The 20881-nt window shown below is 41.2% G+C and overlaps 1 protein-coding gene across 1 annotated transcript in view; it reads left to right on the forward strand.

The window, feature by feature from the left end:
• Positions 1-866: 866 nt before the first annotated feature.
• The window catches only part of cfap299 (cilia and flagella associated protein 299), a 61897-nt gene continuing 41882 nt past the window's right edge, over positions 867-20881 (forward strand). Inside the window, exons 1-3 of the mRNA XM_084552288.1 lie at positions 867-1186; positions 3529-3671; positions 14967-15057. Coding sequence (XP_084408414.1) covers positions 1079-1186; positions 3529-3671; positions 14967-15057 — 342 coding nt within the window. The 5' untranslated portion in view covers positions 867-1078. The remainder of the gene's footprint in view (positions 1187-3528; positions 3672-14966; positions 15058-20881) is intronic.

Genomic DNA, 20881 nt, shown 5'->3' on the forward strand with positions numbered 1-20881 from the left:
GGTTAATAAGTGATATCTCCACCTGTCATGTTACATTTAAACTAAGTGAAATGATTGATTCACAATATGTGCCTTTTCGCGGGAGGAACCACTGTAAGCCCACATTTTACTTTAAATCCTCAAAAAACCAAAAAAACAAACAAACAAAAAAAAAAAACATTTGGATTAAGATAAACCTGAGCTGTCACAACCTTGATTAAAAAGAAACTGATGCATGTTCCTGTGGAGTAGTGGTACGAGAAGAGACTGAAAGGTCAAAAGTTTGTATCCCTCCCGCATCCATGGCTGACATGTCTTGAGCAAGCACTTAACCCCCAAACTCCTCTGAGTGTACACAGCACTAGTGGATGCAAAAAAAAAAAATATTTCCACAGTACAGTATAACAAAGGAGTTTGCACCGCAGGAGGCAGAGAGTGTGTAACAACAAATGTGAAGTCATAGGTGAGTCAGAGGCCCTGGGCTCCTAATAAACATGCAGTAGATGTTTTAAAAGATCCAAAGCCAATGACAAGAGCTTAAACCAGTACCAATTAACAAGCAACCACAGCTTTTGTTTCCCACTTTTATTGCAACATATGAACCACATTTTGAACATATGAACAAGGAGCAGAAAGGATATGTAATGAAGGGTTCTTGTGCACAGGTAGGCCCTGAAGCTCTTTGTCTAATATACGTCCATACTGATATGCACCAAGATAAGATAAGATAAGATAAGATAAGATAATCCTTTATTTATCCCACAGTGGGGAAATTTGCAGTGTTGGAGCAGCATAAAGTTGAAAGGACAATGCACACACATCATAGAAAAAAAGGTAAACATAAAGTAAATACAAAATACAAGAAAAAAAAAAGATCATATGGTTTACTGGGTGCAGGCTTGTTGTCATTATACCTTTTTTTAAACAAAATGCAGGAATTTCAATTGTCCTGGAAAACAACATTTACTTCTCTTAATTTGAACCCCTACTGGGGTCTAGTGTTCCTGTGCTGTTGCGTTCGGGGGCACTTCCGCTTCCGGTGTCGTCACACAGGTACGACGGTTGCTATAGCAGCCCTCTGGCAACACAGAACGAGAAGATGCAGCACAGCACCGTCGGTCGTCTCCACGATCCTCTATCGCAGTTTAATGTCTACGAGGATTATCTGGACTCTAAAGTCACCCCGATGGATATGTTCTACTTAAAAGTGAGTCGCTCTTGTACAGACTTTTGACTTCAGCCACACTTTCCCCACACAACGTTGATTCGTTTGGTGACTGAACTACCAGTGCAAAGTTATCTGTGCTAATCCGCAAAGGTTCACGTTGTTAAAACATTACTTTCCACTTTTTCAAAATCACCACGGACCCTTCTTCAATTCGGCCAACAATCTAAGCCTGTATTGTTAACAGTTCAGCATTGCTTTGTTCAGATTTGTTGCTTTAAAGACAGCAGCTAGCTAGCTAGCGTTGATCTGGTAATGAGGCTTATCAAACTGATTTTATTCGCTGAGTTTTATTTTAGCTGTCTAGTAAGCAGAGTGTTTACCTTAAAATAGTTAAATGGGTTTAATTTGCGTTTTACGAGGTGTACATTTCATGCCCACGAGGTGACCGCAATATATCTCTATGGCCTAACAGCATCTTGAATGAAGTCTCCCGTATTTATCAGCTTTATTTATACGTTTTTATTGTCTGCTTTGCCCAAGTCAGTTCCCCGTTAAGATTTTTTACTTGTCCTTTTCATTGTTTAGAGTTTTTCATTCACACTCGTCAAACTCAGTCAACAAAACTTATTATCTCTGTCAACAAAGATAAGTTTTGTTGGTGCAGTGTCTGTGTTTGGACACTAGGTGGTAGTCACACACAGGAGTTTAAATGATCTATCTATCTATCTATCTATCTATCTATCTGTCTATCTATTTGTCTGTCTTTCTGTCTGTCTGTCTAAACATTTGATGTGAGCATATACACCTATCAGGCATAACATTATGACCACCTTCCTAATATGGTGTAGGTCTCCCTTGTGCCTCCTACTCATCAGAGAATGGACATGGGCCTTCTGAGGGTGTCCTGTGATGTCTGACAACAGAATGTTGTTAGTGGGGGGTCTTTGGGGTTAAGGGGACGGTCCTCTGGATCATCCTCACAGACACTTGATCAGTGTGGGATCTAGTAAACACCTTGTGCTGTTTTTTCGTAGTTGTTCCTAAGCTGTTTTTGTGTGTGTACCTGTGTCAGGCTGCATCCTGCTGGGGATGGCTGCTGCCATCAAGGAGTGTCATTGCTATGGGGTGGGGGTGCCTGGTCTGGTCTAGGTGGGTGCTACATGTCTAAGTAACATCCACATGAATGAATGCCAGGTCCAAACTTTTCCCAGCGGAATATTTCTTTGTCACAAGATGGTCAATGTTATTTACTTCTCCTGTCAGTGGTTTTAATGTTGTGCCTGATCGGCGTATTTTGTCACACAAACGGTTCCACGCTGGTTAAAAATGAACCTGCTCACACGTAAAGAGCACTCTAGCTTCTATCCAGCAGATGGCACACTTGCTAATAATATATATAACCGCTGCAGTGGCCACTTTGTTTGAACACCTGTGTCCACACAGAGAACAAATCATATCTGACCTGATAATCAGCTGCAGTCAATCACAGTCAGCCTCAGTCACCCTTGTGTTGTGACACAACCCAGTCAACCCAGGTTATCTAACCCGTGCAGTCATGCTCGTAAGGCTATAGAGCTCTGATAAATCGGCTAATTATAAGCCTATTCTTCACACATTATCTTACTTAGGCTTGTCACAAATATGCAGATAAACTCAAAAAGAAGTAAAGGGAAAAAAAAAAAGAAGTGGCATGAGTGGCATATTAGTCCTGGTCCTGTTGTGTTGACTTTAAGTAGCAGGACATTCAAATAGACTTATTCAGCGGGCTGTAAAAATGAATACAATGATTCTCAAGCCAATTTTAGGACCAGCAAATGTCTGAGACTCATTTCTGGTGAGCCACATCAAAGTTGAAGGAAAATATAACTTTTCCTCTCGGGTGCGGACGCAGGCCCCGGCTGCTGGGATTTGGTGTAAGAGGACATGTGGCAGGAGCTTTGATCTGACAAGCCACGGGATTTGACAGCAAGATTTGGTTTTTAGATGATGACTTTATGGCTTGGCTTTAATGGCGGCGGGTCGGCAAAGGGTGATTAGAATAATGCATCTAACTGTCCCTGCAGACACATGTGCGTGTTCGCACTTACACACTTAAAGTTTAGCATGAATGGATCTATGAATAGGCGTGAAATCCCACTGAACCCGTGAAACTAAAGATCTTTGTGTTGACAAGCAGGTCTTCGTGTCTGTAGCTTAGATAGTGAAATAATATCTTCAATTTACACACCAGCGTGGCAAATAAATTCTAAATCTTGCTGACAAGTGGTGATTGCTGAGCTAAGTGGCCAAAGAGGTCCCACGACTGACAACATCTGTCTGACAGTGTCCAGCCCTGACTTGCAGGCCATGCCTGACTCCTCTCCTTTTCTTGTATCTCGCAGAGCAGGAAGTTTGCCCGTATGCTGGTGGAGAACGGCCACAAGGGCAGGGTCCTGAGCAGGAAGGAATTTGAGGAGGGGAAGGCAGCTGCGCAAGCTGCAGAGGCTGCAAAGAGCAACACATTCTACAACAGGAGCCGGCCAGTGTGAGTTAACCTCTCTCGCCAACCACCATACACTCTGCAAGGTGTTGTCTGCATGACTAACATGCACATTGACTAAATCCAATTTTAATAAATTAGTTTAAAGTCTGATTGTGGTCACTGCGGCGAGGAGGGCAGGTTTATCTCTCTGCAGTTCTATAGTAATTATATCGACTTCTCATTTAGTTTGAACAAATAATACGTCAGGTGAGTAATCCTCAGTCATGTGCCTTGATTTCTTTTCTGTGGTTGAGCTCCCTGTGAATCAGTCTCTGTGCTGTTTCCATTCCAAACCATGTCTCATATGTTAAGCCATTCTATTAGGTTTCTGTATTTCACATCTGCAAAGGTGAATAATGAGAATTAACTGTTGAGCCGGTGGACTCTGATCACCGGTTAGACTGCTGTTGAGCAAACACTTCTCCATGTCTGTTGCTGTAGTTGATCCTGACATCTGGCTGCTGTGGTTAAAGGTACAGACGCACCAAAGCGACCTCAAGAAATTTCCAGCGACGAAGGCCGACTGAGATATTGTCTCACGTCGCCTGTCTCGAGCAAAAAGTCGCACCACGACTTGAGTATTAGGACGGGAAGTGAACGTTTAAGTCCCACAATAGCCGTGTGTTGGAGCGTCAGCGCTGAAGTTGTGCTGGTATTCGTTTTGATGGACAAAAACTTTCTGAAAGTATAAACTTTGGAAACGGATACGTCACGGTTCGACTGCAAAGCTGTTGTCTCTGCAAACACACGGTTACTTTAAGCTCCAGTATAAAACCAACAGACAGAAATGACTTCCATCTGTTTTCTCTCTGTGATAGGTCAGTGTAGCTGCTCTTCACGTGTAAAACACACAGATGCCTTTGTGTTGTGTTCAGTGTCTAATTAAATACATTCGCGGGGAAAATTTAGCCAAACACCATCCCGACGTTGGACAAGGCCTCGGCTGCTGATGATCATTCTGAGCATCATCCATCCCATCAATCAGTGAGTCAGCGAGCACCTTTGGTGACCCCGAGCAACACAATGAACAGTGTCTTTCTTTTTGAGATTTTCTTATGGCTGGTATTTGAGCAGCTTATTATTTCCTTTTATGAATGAATTTCACAGAAGACCGGATGAATGGGAACAGTTCATCATCTCCGTGTCGTGTGCGAACAAGAATTTTATTTGTACAAGGCCTGCCCATTTGTCTGATTTCAAATGAAATATGTTGACATAAACAAGCCCAATGACAAAACTACAAACTGCCCCTCCTCAGGAAAAGTGATCGCACACATACTATTCTCATTCTGGATAAAGCCGTGTGCTTGTGGTATCTCCTTTGATGACAAGCCAGAACCGACAAATAAGACCATTAACCACACACACACACAGACACACACAAACACACACACACACACACACAGGTTTGGAGTATTCAAACATTTACCTGCTAGGTGTTGAATTTGATTGAATCCTCAGATGCTTATCCAAACGTGCAGATGTCTCAGCCCCCCCCCCCCCCCCCCCCCCCCCACTTTCAAAAAGTCTGTGAACATCAGTGACACTGGTGAAATGGGAGCCTCCACACCTGCAGTTACAGTGATATTAGGCCACAAAGCCTTTTATCTTGTCTCAACAGGATCCAGAAAAAAAAAAAAATAATAAAAAAAAATGTTGTACGGGAATACTGGGCTGATTTATACACAGTAGTCCGCTCCATTTCCAAGATCTACATCCGTGTGGCCGGTTTCAAAGGCTGTGATCCTGTTTTTAAGCTCCCAGTAGTTTTTGTAATGCAGAATCAGATGCATTACATTAACAATATGACAGTCTTTTTTGTAGATAGTTGAAAGTTGCTATTAAAAAACTTGTAGCTTGCTTTTTGTAGAGCACTTCAGCTGTAACCAGGTTTCTCTGTGACCATAACATTTAGTTTAATTCTGTTTCAGTATGACACATTGAGATGTAATGTCTAGACCACTGTATGAAGATTTCCTAATTGCTCTACCCTAAAATATTACAGGGGTGCGTGTTCAGTCCTCAGAAGTGTAGAGCATTACTTTACCATTAGAAACATTACAAAATCACAACTGGATTTATTAGTAAAAAGAAAATAACAGACCTGCTGTACCTTGGGTTCAGTGTCTTGCTCAAGGACACTTCGGTATGTGGTCCATGTACCGGGGATTGAACTGCTAATCCTCTGGTTGGTGGACACCCCACTCGACCTACCGAGCCACAGTTGCAGTGTACAAAAGCTCTTTCTTTCTTTCTTTCTTTCTTTCTTTCTTTAATTAGCCATTGCTGGGAAAGACATCACTCTTACCTTCTGCAGTCTGTTTTTCTGAGCTGGCCCGGCCTCAGCTGGTGTTTTTTTAATCCTCTCCAAGGTAATTAAAAGCGCTATCATGCCATTTCAAAAAGAAAACACTTTACATTGGACGTGATCCTGGTCTAGGTAAATGATAGCTTATGGCAAATTAATGTTAATTTTTCGTATCAAATTTAATCCTTAAATAAATCACCTGAGACGTCTGCCGTCTTTGAGGTTTTCTCGCAAGAATTTTCATACATTACACCTGCTGTTGGGATTATTGCTCCAAAGCCGACAACCTATAAGCCAGCATAGTTTTTTTTTTTTCGTGTATGCCCTTTGAACGAATTAGCAGCTTACACTGCTTTCCCACATGGACGTTTGACATCTTGCAAAAGACCTTGACAAGACAAAAAAAAAATTTAAAAAAATAAAAACCTGCGCAGAATGAACAGACTTTTCTCATCAGAAGTGGCAAGTCTGAGCTGCGTCCCCCTCTCTGTCTCAATGCAGATTGCTCTTTCCTCTGTGGTTTTCTGATTGGACTTCCACCGCGCTGACCCCCTGACCTCCCTGTTACGGTCGCATTGTGAAAACACGGGCCCCGAGATGCAAAGTACCACCTGCGATGTGGCCGAGCACAATCAGTACAATGTTCTGGAAAACTAGTCTGGCAACAAAAGCTGGACGCAGCACGGTAAACAAACTAAATGTAGTTGTTATTCAGCTAGCGAAGAAAAACATCCAGCTGCGCCGTCAAGAAAAAAAGAAAGAAAGAAAATGAATAAATGATGTTCGGAATAGCTTTTATTTGTGGCCCTGCTCAGTTCTAATCTTAGTTTCAAACACATGTTCTTCTCTAAAGAAAAAGCACCTGCATACTTATCCTCTGGTGGCACTGGGCAGCCATGCTGTTTTGAGAATGCCTTCAGCCTTAACCTATGTCTCCCAAGGCATGTATTTTTTCACTGTTCTGTCACTGCTCTGTGTTTTTTTCCCCCCTTTTCCTTTCTCTTCTTTTCAACCTCCCTGTGCTCTCTTGGAGACCTTTAGTGCCTGCAGGTGTATAAATAGAGCTGTTTTCAATTAAGGGCTAACCCTGTCTATAGCGTGCATCTGATCAATGAATGCCCCTGCACCTGTGGTAATAAAATACCAAGGGAGTGGAGATAGTGCGGTGAATGCTAATCAGATGTTGCCCTGTTTTTGCCCTGTCTCATTTTTAAGGACAACAGGCTCGTCTTGACAGCTTGGCTGTGAAAGGAGGGGAAGCTTTGCCAGCACATCACAAAAAGACCAAACAAAAGACCTGGTGCTCTCATCAGTCATAAGTGAAATTCAATACGTGATTGAAAAAGGAAACTTGGATGAATGGGATGCTTAGTCAGTTGTTTGGTTAGGGGGAGGCCGAGTGGGTACTCAGGGGTATTGGGTTCTGATAGCTGGGTTCAATTTAGGATCCAGTTTCAAGGTGGTAAAACAACTGGATTTGTTAGTAGTATTTAGTGTGTTTAGTGGACAAACTTGTCCTTTTATTAAATAATCTAAATCAATTCTCAGCCTGCCAGATGTTGGACATTGTCTTCTGTTCCGTGTGTAGTAATATAGACACAAAATCTGTCTATATTTGAGAGTAGACATGTCTTGCGTTTTATCTCAGGTCAAAGTAACATTTGGTAGAAAGTGTGAGACAAACAAGAGGAGCAGAGGAGCACTGCTGAGCAGACATGAGGCCTCCGTTTCCTCTCTGCTCTCACTCTGGCTCAGGCCCAGAAGTCCAAGTCAGCATATGTCCTGACCTCGCGTGCTCACGGCAGTCCTGCGAGGTTTCCATCAGGCTCCCCACGATCTCCCCACAGTCCAAACCACAGCCATGCTCATTGTCCATTGTGCTGCTCAGTTTTTACAGTCTGCCTCAAGAATTCTTCGCTCTCTGACTCGCTACTCTATATTAAAAGTGAGCTATCACTTGCAGTGCCAAGTAAAACCGGTGCGCGAACACGCACAGTGAATAGATTTCACTGCGGGCCCAACCTCCAGATGCTTAGCAAAAATAAGATTGTGGATGTGACTGACATGGGAAGCCTCGCAAAGCTGATCCCAGGCTCATTTTTAGCCAGCCAAATCCCCACCACTCTCCACGACTGCTACTTTGGTGAAGGCCCTTGGGCGACGAGGTTTTGCAGTCTCCATTACATGTGCTGTCAAGCCAATTGCCTTCCTTGCACTTTGTGATTTTGGACGGGTTTGTAAATTTGGAACTCTCCCCTGTAAGTGCTGTCCAGAGACGCGCACGCTTGCCACCACATCCCACCGTGCAACACACAGATCAAAATAGTTTATAGCCAGCTGGTGCAATAGATAATATATAACAAGCTGTCATTTGACCCGGATGTTTCTACTTGTGATATGATTAGAGAAACACAGGATACATGTAAGACGCCAAAAAATATTACGACTGTTTTGGAGTCAGGGACAGGGTCTGCTCGATAGATGCTTCTGGAAATTTGAAGCAAGATTTGTTTAGTGTCGTTACCTGTGTTTTGCGTGCATGTACAGCTTGCATTACCATGTATTTTACTTTGGAAGTAAGTTAAACTGCTGCAGTCAAACTTGAATTCTTGAATTCTTTTCTGCTGCCTTCAAATGGAACTCATGTGTTAGATAGATAGATTTAAGCCTTTTCGAAAAATCTCAAAAAGTCACAAAGTTGTGAAGGGGGTCGTTCACATGGTCCCTTCCTTGAACATGTCAAACATCCCTGTTTTAGTTTTCAGCATCATGGTTAAATTCTAAATATTGTCTCCCAAACTCACAAGGTGAGATAAACTCTTTTTCATTTAGGGAAGTATTGATCAAATATTTATGTCCCAGGTCTGAGTTCTTTTTTATTAACAGGTCTCTGTTGACACTGAATCCGGTCCAGTACACAACCGGATGTTCCTTCCACGCAAATGTCCTTCAGATAGCCGCAGCTAAGGATGAGAAGCTGCTTCCAGAACATTGCCCCCCTTTGCTAATGAAAACTGAAGAATTACGGTTGTAGCATGTATAGTGACGTGTCTGCTCTGCGGCAAAAGAAAGCAATGTTGTAGGGATACTTAGGGATGGTGTAGGTATGTTTAAGCTGTTGAATATGCACTCTTGGATGTTTGATATTATAGAGACTGTCTAGCTTCTACCCATATCCAGACACTTTAGCTTATTGCCCTTAATGATGGGGGGAAGAAGGGTTTCCACATTACACAGCTATAAGACTGTACTGTCCTCTTCATTTAGGTACTTCTCTGTGTTGCAGGTGGAAGATGCTCATGATAGATTAAATTGTCTTTGGGAACTATGTCTCTAATAACGGCTTTAATTTATTTTGGCGTGTAAGCACTGCTCATGACATTTTGGACAAAGGAACTCCTGAATAGCTGCACCAGTATATCACCAGAAATAAGAAATAGACCTGTAAGAATGTTGTTGCTAAGGAAATTCTTCACTAATCAGCGTTTAAAATGGATTGAAAAAAAAAACACAAAACTTTTAAATGATTTCACATGTGTTGCTTTGGATTACAATATAAGCTAATAAACTGAAGAGGAAGAAACCACAGTGCTGACATGTGCAAGACCGACAGTGGATGCGAGCTGGTTCGCTCATTTTAGGAGTTACACCGGAACAGATTTTCTTTTTCGAGACTTTGTAGTTTCCTGTGGCTCTGTCCAAATCTGATTTTACTTTAAAACATGAATCAGGATCGTTACAATCTTAATTCACGTTCTCTCTACGTATTTATTGCACATCACTGAAGGCAGGTGGTTTACGCTGCATGTTTCCAAAATGGAATACAATACATTTTGCCTTTATCCGAGCCCAGCGTGAACAAGATGACAATGATTCCTTTGATCCGCAATGAAAAACATGCAATTCTTGAGTAGGCGATGTGCAACGTGGAACCCCCACAATCCCCAAAAGCCAAGGTAGCCACGGTACACAAAGAAAACTCAGGTAGAATATCACGTGTAGCACATGTGTAACTGATACATGCAGCTCATTGTAATCAGAGGTGACAGAGGATTTTATAAAAAGCCCAAAATAAAGTAAATTGTCATGCTGTGCGGAATTTCCCTTGACGTTCAGCAGCCCAAAATAATATTTTTCATGAGATTCATTTTCCCAAGCGCTCTGAGGAAAAATATTCTGCTGCAGTGTGCGTTGTTTCTTAAGAAATCACCGCATTATTGAAAGTTCCCATCTGCTGCGGCCTACTGCCGAACGCTGAAGGCTAATGAAAGTTTCGATCTGTTAATCTGTCGCAAGGAGAAAATCAAAAAATGTTTCAAAAAAGTGCCACATCTGTTACCGGTTATGAAGTAAAAACATAATTGCCCCGTTGTTGAATATTTATTTGCAAAACAAAGGCTACAAATTGTGGAGGAATGCCGTGGCCCCCCCTCTTTAAAGAACTTTTAATGACATTCCATTAATTATGCCGGGCTGCAGCAAATTTCCACACACGTGAAAGAGGACACAACTTGGTAAAGATTAAGTTTGTTTGTCAAGCATGATGAAATTGCACTGAACTTGGGGCCTTGGGGGAATGTATATTTAATTTTTTTACCCATTCCCTGCAGGTACACCGCTCCGGTCCCTCTCTCAGCTGTCTAAACAATTTCTGTTGGTCAACTGCTGTAGGTCATAGCCACTTGATAGGCCTCGTTCAAACCGGGTATTAACATGTGTCCGGAGTAGTCGGATCATAAGCGATCTTGTCAAAGTACAAGTGGGAACACGCTAAAGACGCAATGAGGAGATCGGAGAGATCGGATCACTCAGAACACATTCAGGGGGCCACTTGTGACCACATTCTTTTAGTTCAGCTGACGTATGAGCAAACTTTTACCTCATTCATTGAGAAAATCAACACAACCACTATTATAAATGATGCAAGAAAAGGCAAAACCAACAGTCTTGTCTGTATTAGTAATGAGAGCCTTTTCAAATATTTTATCTTTGCAACCAAACTATAAAATAAATTGCAACAAGAATTAACAACGACATGTCATGCCTTAGTAATAAGTCCAATCAGTAACAATATAATAATTATTTTAAAAGCTGCAATCATAATGAGAGTCACATTGCCATGCCGCAGAGTCAACAAACAAACAGCGGCGATCCATTGGAGACAGCGGCTGTTTGCACAGTGCATTCTACTGTGCCGCAAACAATGTAGCCTACGTGTTATCTGCACACGGAGCAGATAAGTGCGATAGGAGCACAGCTAGTTAATCAAAAGTCTTGTGGCGGAGGCACGTTTTAGTGCTAGGTGTGGACTCGCGTACTTAAGAGTTGACTGGACCGTGTTAATAATAAGTTTAATAAGTTTAAACAGGGACTTTAGAGGTGACCGATGGGGACATGTTGAGAACTATGTAAATACATGTACAACAGGAACCTTTTAGAATAAACAACTAGCTATACATAGCACACCTTTTCAGGGAGCTTTATGCAAATTATTAGTTTATTATTTATGTTTAATTCACATTAGACATATGAAAACGTGAAATTCAAAACACACCTGATATGGTTACATGTGTAGATAACGCGCTTATGCTAGGGTAATCCTCTGAGTTTTATTATGCGCTGTAGCTGTGTGTTTATACGTGCGTAAACACACTTGGAAGCGAGTCACCATACAGTAAAAGCTGCTCAAGCCCAAGCAGAAGTGCACAAAGAGTTTCATAAACTCTCGTCTGTAACACAGCGACTGGAAGTTTCTTGACCACCGTGGTGCATTGCATGCTTTTTAGTTCAGCTTCTGGTTGTTCTATCAGTTTGTGTTGTGAAACGACTTCAGAAATGAGGGCAGATGTTGTTGCAGCTGTTCCTGAATGTTGAAATGCAGCATCTGGTGGGTGTGGCTGTTAGGAGATACTTTTAGTAGCTAATGTTACAGTGTGTTAGCTTTGAGAATATATTTTTCTTACTACCGCTGCACTAAGGTCGCTAGTTGTGTTAACGTTACTCTTCAAATGCTATGATGAAAATAGTTTATGTTGTCTGAAACAAAACCATATGGACTTTGAAAAATGACTTCTGTTGTAGTATCTGCAAGTGCAATTTGTTGTAAGAAATGATTTTTAAAAGAATGACGCATACGTTTCAGACTAGAGTCAAAGTGAAGCATTAGAACTCACATCATTTACGTGTCCAATCATTCATGTCTTATCTCTAATGTGCATCTAATTTGAATGAGACCATTTCGTTGGCTCGGTGCCACTGTGGGGAGCTCCCGCAAAACAATAAATCCAAATACACGCGAACACATATTATGATGGATCACTTTTGCAATCATCCCGACAAGAGCTAAAATAATATCAGATGTGATGTGTAAGTCTCCAAAAAAACAGATACACAGACACTCTCGCCGAGCTTCTTAGATTAGATTTATGATGATTTGCAGTGTTTCCCTGTTTTAACTGGAACAACAGCACATTTACTTTGTAAAAATAATTTCATATCTGTATAACAGATGCTCATAGACGGATCATTTTTTTTTTCTTCGGAAAGCCAGCTGATGACTGTTCAAGTCCCTCCTCACTTTTCTACTAGCCTCGCAACCCACCTGCCTGACCACAGTCCAAAAACAAGAGACTAGGGTAGATCACATTTGGCTTAATACCTCGTCATTAGCCGCTAATAACCTTAATTTAATAGTGAACTTCTTGTTATCCCTCCTAAATGAGGCTTGATAAGAAATTTGTTAATTGACGGGAAAAGTCCATTTGTTTTACTGAAGTATTATTCACTCTCCGTGACTGTGTGTGTTGCTTTAGCTACTGGACGGGGTAACCCCAGTCACTTGCCTCCTCAACACCTGTGTTTACTTTGGGGCCTCGGCCCCCATGACCCAGCAGCAATCCTTCACTCACTCAGAAGATGAAGTGAGGTTCTAGCCTCCAAATATGTGCTGTCGCTGCACTTTTACCACTGTGTGATTCCTCTTAGACTTCCATTATGGGGCACGGGCCAAAAGACCAGTGTAAATTACAATCCTTTCCCAAATTCTAGTAAATTTAGACATTTAGATCCTGCTCTTTTTTGCTGTAATGTTAAGCTAGGCAAAGAGCAGAAATTGGCAGTTTTTCCGCACTGGTTGTTGCTGTTGAGGTTTTTCAAAGGGCTTTGGGAATGGAAAGCGTATTTGCTGAGCCATTAATGTAGAATATAACTGAACTTGTCTGCTATTGGTACTGTAAATAGACAGGCCTTGATTCAAGATGAAACAGATTTACAGCAAACACAGGTGCTTGCAGGGAGGTTTGGGATTATTACTCTCTCTTTCAAAATGCCTCAGAAGGCTTAAATATTGAACCCCACAACAGTATCGGGTAAAGAGCAGAAGCCTATTGAATATCTGCTTACTTAAAAATTTCACTTGCCTTTTCTTCAATGAGGTATTTCCTTATTCAAGTGATCATCACTCTTTTCTTTTTGTACGTTCGTGTATAAAAAGTTGCAGTTAAAATGTAGATTCTGTATAACAGTGTTCATTTCTGAAATTTTGAGATTGAGTTTTGGTATTGGGTCTAAAACCCAAATATTTTTGAATGAAAACTAGAATTACAAGGGATACCCAAAATGCAGGCCAGAGTTGATACGCTTTTGGGGTGACCTTCTGTCTGCCTGATCTTCCCATTATTGTCAGTCTGATGTCTCAAGAATGTCTTTATTCAGTCTTTCTTCAAATTTGGCACAAACATTCAATAGGACTAACACTGCATTGCTCAAAAATTCATACAAAAATCCGATAGGAAAAATTATAAGGTCATTGGATTTTATACTTGAAAGGTCAGAGGTTGACTTCACCATGGCGTCGTAATGTTCTGCTACAACATAATTCTTCACTACTTGCTGTATATTATACGAGTCTGGACAGACATGAATTAAACTGCAGCTTGACTGGTATGCAACTGTGAGGCGGTAATGGCAAATAGGTCAGGAATAGGCGTCCTCTACAAGTGTGCTAGTGCTTCATCAGATGAAGAGTTGTACAAAGATGAAACTAAATAAATATAAAGTTGAACTTGACTTAATTAAGGTTAAAAATGCTGAAAAAGGAGAGAACCTACTTGTAGAAATTCTGTGATATGGGCCACCCAGGGGAAACATGTAAAAGCTAAATATTTCAGTGCATAATATAGTTTAAGGAAGCTGAAGTCCCCAATACTCTACCTTTAATTTAATGAATGGCTTTTCCACACTTTCCTTTCGTTTCTCTGAATTCTTCTACCACAGCTGAGAAGTTACCAATGACCTGTTTACTGCCTTTAAGATGTTAACTTGCTGTGAGTCTGATGAATGTTTTGCAGAGTCGATTCTGGACGCCTGCCAGAGTTCTGTTGCTCGTGCTTTACTGTTAACTGTTCGAATATTAGTGCCAATGTTTTTTCAGGTGTGAATACATAAGTGTGCGCCAAAACCACTTTTCAGTGGAAACAGGCCGATCTACATGCAAAGAGCTGCAGCAGTATCACATAAAGTCGTTTAACTCTGATTTTGCATACTTTGCATACTGAAATTAAATAAGGCAGCTGTGACATTCTGACACAGATTTTTGTTTCAGGGTAAAAACACTTAGACCAACAGCATCAGTGATCATTCCTGTTCAGTGGAGTGTATCTGAGTAGTTCTCAGAGCTTGACAGCTTTGGCAAAGTCCTGTGCACTGACATACAAGTAGATGCTGACTTGAGCCTACCTTAATCATGCAGTCTTGGAAAGTCGAAGTATCTCTCTTCTCTTCTACCCAGCTAATTTTTAACTCAATTCATTTTAATTCAATTCGATATTTTATTAGCTGCTCATGTTAGAGCAGAGAGTGGCCAGAGTACCCTGTAGCTACAGTATGTTAAGGCCTGAAAAGTGTCCATAAAGAACCTTTAAGGCTTCATGTGATCCTTTTTTTCATGTTAAGAGAAACATTTCAAACCGTTTGAGTGTTGTCTTTTCCAGGACACTGGCAAGTGCAGGAAAAGAACTCAAAGATAACTTCCTGAAAGCCCTGGCAGAGCGAGAGGAGGCCAACCGCAGTGGGAAAATGACTGTGAGTACATTATTACAGCACTCCAATTGCTACGTAATGGGATTCCCCTCAAATATTTCTGCTATTCCATTAGGATGGGAACAAGATCTATACTGTGTCAGGTTGAGTGGAAATGACCCCCAGTCCCTCCCCAAATAGCATGAGAGCCAGCGGACTACCCCTCATCGTAAGGGTCAGTTTATATACATGTATATTGATTGTTGAACTTCCAGGGTCGTTACTTGTAGGTGGGCTCATCGCCTACAAGAGATGTAAGAGTGGAAGTTGCATGCGACAAAAGTGGGGATCACTTTTCTGGTGGGCAAAAAAGTTATTGTGGATCGTAGAGCAGTGCCACTTAGATATAGTTTACCTCACATGCAGCATTTCTCTCAGGCAATAATTGCTGATGTAGTCTAAGAACTTTGCAATAGTAGACTCTGAATACTGTTGGGCAGTTTTGTTGGCACACCTTTTTAATGCTTCTTAAAAATGGGAAACAGTTTAAAAAGATGAGGGTTTGCCCATATACTCTACATTTGGTTTATAGGCGTGAAGCAGTCTCATCAAGGCGTTCCTTGACAGTGGGAAAATAGGGTTGTTGCTCCTAACTGTCCAGTCCTTGCTGATCTCCTCTGAGAGCTGTGTCTATAAAGAAAGTCCACACTTCTTAGAGACAGAAATTGCCAGAGAAAAGCTATTTTGTTTGTTATCCCTCACACAAGAACACAAACAAGATAACAAATGGAGGAAGCAGTAGACCGGCACCTCCTGTGCAGGATAAAATTACTGTTTTCGCCTACGGACTACGGTGGTCGCTTTGAAGAGAGCCATAAACTTGCTTTGGTCCCTCGCTGGAATGGGCTGTTTGAGGACACAGTAGAGCAATGATAATATTCTAAATAAACACTGATCAGGCATAACATTATGACCGTATGACAGTATTTATCACATTTGCAAAAGATTATGTAGACTATGTAGATTAATTAGTAATTCATCAGATCATGTGTGTCTGCTCTGATTATCACAACATATGGTGATCAGGCATAACATTATGACCACCTTCCTAATATTGTGTAGGTCTCCCTCCTGCCTCAGTTGTGATTCATCAGAGAATGAAAATGGGCCTTCTGAGGGTGTCCTGTGGTGTCTGACAACAGGATGTTGTTAGTGGGGGGGCCTTTGGATCCTATTGGTTGAGGGGAGGTGCCTCTGTGGATCATCCCACGGATACTTGATCTGTTTGGGATCTAGTGAATTTGGAGGCCAGGTCAACACCTTGTGCTGTTCTTCATGTTTTTTTTTAATTGTTCCTAAACTGTTTTTGCGTGTGTGCCTGTGTCAGGCTGCATCCTGCTGGGGATGACTGCTGTCATCAAGGAGTGTCATTGATATGGGGTGGGGGTACCTGGTCTGGTCTAGGTGGGTGCTACATGTCTAAGTAACATCCACACGGATGAATGCCAGGTCCAAAAGTTTCCCAGCAGAACAATGAATTGTCACAAGATGCTCAATGTTATTCACTTCTGCTGTTAGTGGTTTTAATGTTGTGGCTGATCGGTGTATGTATACTTAAACTTAGTTGACGAAAATATGTTTTCCTGCTGACTCCATCCACAGCAGTTCATTGCATGGCTTCCATACTGATTTGCCTGTCTGCTTCTCTAAACTGGGCGTGTGTTGACCACCCTCCTAAGTGGGTAATACACTGACTATGGATTAGTGTCTTATATAACCTAAAAAAAGAACAAGGAAAGGACTATCCCTTTACAGTGCAATGCCACAGCAAGTTGTTGCAAGTTGCCAGTTCCAAATAATTACATAATTAAGTATATTGTAAGGCTTAAAGTGGAGGTATGTTGGCGTGGCTGACTTGATTGACAAGTCTTTGTCTTATTGTTCTCAGGCAGATCCGCTGGTCGCTCCTCCCTCTCATCCATCCAAATATGGAAATCAATGGCTTAAATAAACCAAAAAAAAAAACAATGCACAAACCAGCGGGTCATGCCTTTGTAGCTACGTCTATCTTTTGTGTAGACTCTAACCGTAGCCGTTTGGTGAGCCCAAGGATGTGGTTTTTATTTATAAGCAAACTCTGACTGTACCTATAGTTTGTCATGGATGGAATGTGAACCATTTCGGGTTTTGAATTGTTTCACAGGAAGTGTTGATGGACTTTAAACGATTCACTTCCAAGATGCTGGAGTTCAAAAAGGAGTTTTATTTGACCTCCATTTACCTGCCCCTGTGGGCTTTAATTATGAGATTACACAAAGTGCATTGAGGGGAGTTGAATTTGTAAGACCAAAGGTTTTCCCTCTGAATGCTCGCTGTGAAAACACTTCCATGCAAAAAGCCCCCACCCATCTTTCTTTCAGCCCGTCATAACTGGAGCCATTTGAAAGCTACAAATGCAGCTTTTTTTTCTTTTAAAGACGCTTCACAGAAATGTAATATATCTGTTATTGTATGTAGAAAAGAGAGGAAAATACAAGCAAAATATCCCGTTATGCATCGCTGACCTTGTTTCGCTGACATGATCTTTTCCCACCTCTTCTCATTTTTCATCTCTTAAGAGCTTCCTTTGCTGTAAAAATTGGATCGGGAAGATGTTTATTTTCCTTTGAGCCCCATTCTGTTTCAAATTGAACCCACATTTGTGCGCTTAATACTTCTTCTCTTTGAAACTGTTTACGTAACAGGTAATCTTAATACAGTTTGACGAGGCTTGACCCCATTGGTATATTTACATTACACAGATGTATTCCAGACAACATTTGCACACGTGTGGATGTGTAGTAACATGTGACGTACCTTGTTTCGTTCGTACTTCACATTCACATTGCGCTGTATGTGCACAGTTTAATATCTTAATTGTAATTTGCTATTGTGCGCTGGGGGTGGTAAATATACACATGGGTGTATTTTTGTACTAACATCTGCAAAAAATTGTAAACAGTTATGCAGGATGAAAAAGTTGGACATGGTTTGGATTTCCCTCCTCTGCTCTCTGTTTCACCTAAAATCCTCTTTATGAAAGTGTCAAATTACCCGTGTTTATCTTCGATAAGGTTCAATAGGAAGACCACCCGGCGTCGTAAAGTATCGCTCACACTGTTCAGCGTGAGCTTTCCGAAGGCCTATTGAACACAAGGCTTAAGCTCCGAACTGCAACACTCCTCCAACCTGAGGATCAGTCCCGCTAACACATTCCACATTTTTACTGCACTCTAATGCAAAGCAGTCTTTGTCCTTCACATGCTTTCACTTTTCCCATTATTTTTTTAATGTTTGCGCATTATTGTTATTTTAGGAATTCGATTTATGTTATCATGCATGCTTTAACAGATCCACCAAGCATGTTAATAGGCCTCAGCCAGTCCAACCTCTCGGTCCACTATATACAATAAATAGGTGTTTAACTCAAGTGTTTGCCTAATTTGATTTTAAAGTTCTACTGTCTTTATCATTCAAGTAACTCACCCAGTGTTTGCTAACAGTGTCTCAAGTATCGCCAACTTGATTCATCATAAAGAGTATCATCGTTGCTGTGAAGGGCTGTGAGGACATACAAAAAGACTCCATTTTATCCGCAACAATGGACGGGGAAAAGAAAATACTTAGAGCTGAGTTATTGCCTTTCCTTTAAATGGATGATATATCCATTGTCATCTGCCCTGTCATTCATCAGAGGGGTCACTCCTTTGTCCTCCTTTCATGTCAGACCCAGCCTTTCAAGCCAGGTTGAAATTACACCTGTCAGTTAATGCACTTGTCAGGTTATACTGTCTGTCTCCGTTCTACCCCCATGGCTTCACAAAAGATTGATAGCAGACATAACTCTTGATGAACGGAACTCATCTTCCCTTTGTGTGCGATCCCTCCGCCCCTCCTGTTTCCCTTTTCTTGAAAATAGAGACAAATGAATACTAAAGAAAGGAGTCTATTTATCAGTCAAAATATTGATCTTGGCGCATTTTCCCTCCGGTTTTCTATTATTAGCAGTCAGGTTTTGGTGTGTAGAATGCGCCCTCCCCTATCTATCTGATCAGATGAGCATTCAATAAAGCTTTCAGTGCCTTGCCTTTATTGTGCTTTTACTTCCTAGGGCATGTTGCGAAAGCTGCTTCACTGCCAAAAGTCACACACAAACAAAAGCTGCACCTGGGCAGCTTCGTCTTTATTTGCACTGGGTAAGAAGTTAAGTTTTTTTATCAAATCCAGGTCACACCTGCTCAGGATGCCTGAGGGTGTCCATTGTTGGGAGGTTCACATCTGAAACTGAAGGTGTGCTGCCACCACCCACCCTGGTCCCTGTTTGTTTTCAGTTGCATGCTGAGAGGCCCTGATGGTGTCACTTTGAAATTGCAACACCTCACTATGGTGAGCTAATTTAAAGACACAGTTATAAATCAGCTATACACAAAGCACTGGCAGTAAAAATAAAATACATGCATACATATATACAGTATACAGATCATGCCATATACTGTATATGATCATGCCAGTTGATCTGTCTACTGTGGCACAGATTTATGAAGTTGGCATTACCAATCCAGAATGAGAAATTTATTTAGAAAAGTATTTTGCAAACTTAAAGAACCCAATATTCCAGATTAAGGATAGCAGCTACACATCCTGTGACAAACACAGTGTAAGGGCATGCTAGCCATATAGCAGTGTACACATGCAGCATACCAAACTAACCCTTTAACACCTGAAGCCTCAAAATGTCTGTCTGGATGTTTTTGCTTATTTTGACTTTAAAAGGGTCAGAAAATGCCCTGCGACTAAGTGCTTTTGTCCATTTTTCCAGAATACGTGGAACTTTCAATATCTGGCAGTTATTTATAATTACCGTGATGACACCATATTAGCTGTAAAGCGCAATGTCTCAGCTTTCAGAAACGGTTGGAATTTTTCCGATAGCGCAAACCGTGACCTAACTATGGTAATCCAAAATGTGCAAAAGAAGTTTGTCTAAATGTTATTGGTATTTAGCCGATTCGTCCCATTTTTAGCATCAATCCTAGTGCAGGTAATGGTTTTCTAAATGTTCTAAAGGGATATCCACAGAAGTCTTTCATTAGGCGGTAAGGAAATCTTACATTGATGCTGTGTTCCAGCTTCAGTTACACTGATCCTCAGACCTATGCAGTAAAACTTGTTAACTTTATTATGACGGCCTTATGGGCCTATTTCAAGCAGGAGTCTGTGAACAAGTCGCAGGGTTTCAAACGGTTTACAGTTTGCATTTAGATCAAGCGATGCTCACAAGTGTGCTGTTAAGGGTGAGGCCTTGAAAAGATAGGAGCTAAAACGGCTTATTTCAGACGGTGGTTGAACCTAGGGACTACATAAAGGCCCGATGTAAATATGAACAAATTTGGTTGTTTTTTTTTTTTTTAAATATAATGTAGCCTGATGGTTAACATTTATCCCTCCTAAATCGCAAATAAATATGTATTTATCAGAAAAGTCATCTTTCGATTGTTTAAAACAATGCACTGGGCAAAGTGAGAGTCTGTATGTTTGCTATCAAAGGATAGGATATGTCCCAGCAGCAGGGCTATCATACAAGTCAGTTTCTTGTGTCAGCGGTTGTAGAAAACCTTTTATCTGTCTAACCTAGTGGACAACAAAGCTTAGAAGAAGTTGGGTGCTCAATTCATTGGTTCAGAAAATTGGGTCAGCTGACTGCTGATCAGGTATCTCAGGAGACTCATTCAGGTCTGATACTGTGAGAAGCTTTTCATTAAAACGGAAAATTGTTAGCATGTACTCTGACTAGCCTGCTTGAGTATATCACAGTCAGTCATACCACGGTCAAAGATAGTGAGATCAC

The sequence above is a fragment of the Chelon labrosus genome, assembly GCF_963514085.1.
Source record: "Chelon labrosus genome assembly, chromosome: 9".
In the NCBI taxonomy this organism is placed as follows: Eukaryota; Metazoa; Chordata; class Actinopteri; order Mugiliformes; family Mugilidae; genus Chelon; species Chelon labrosus.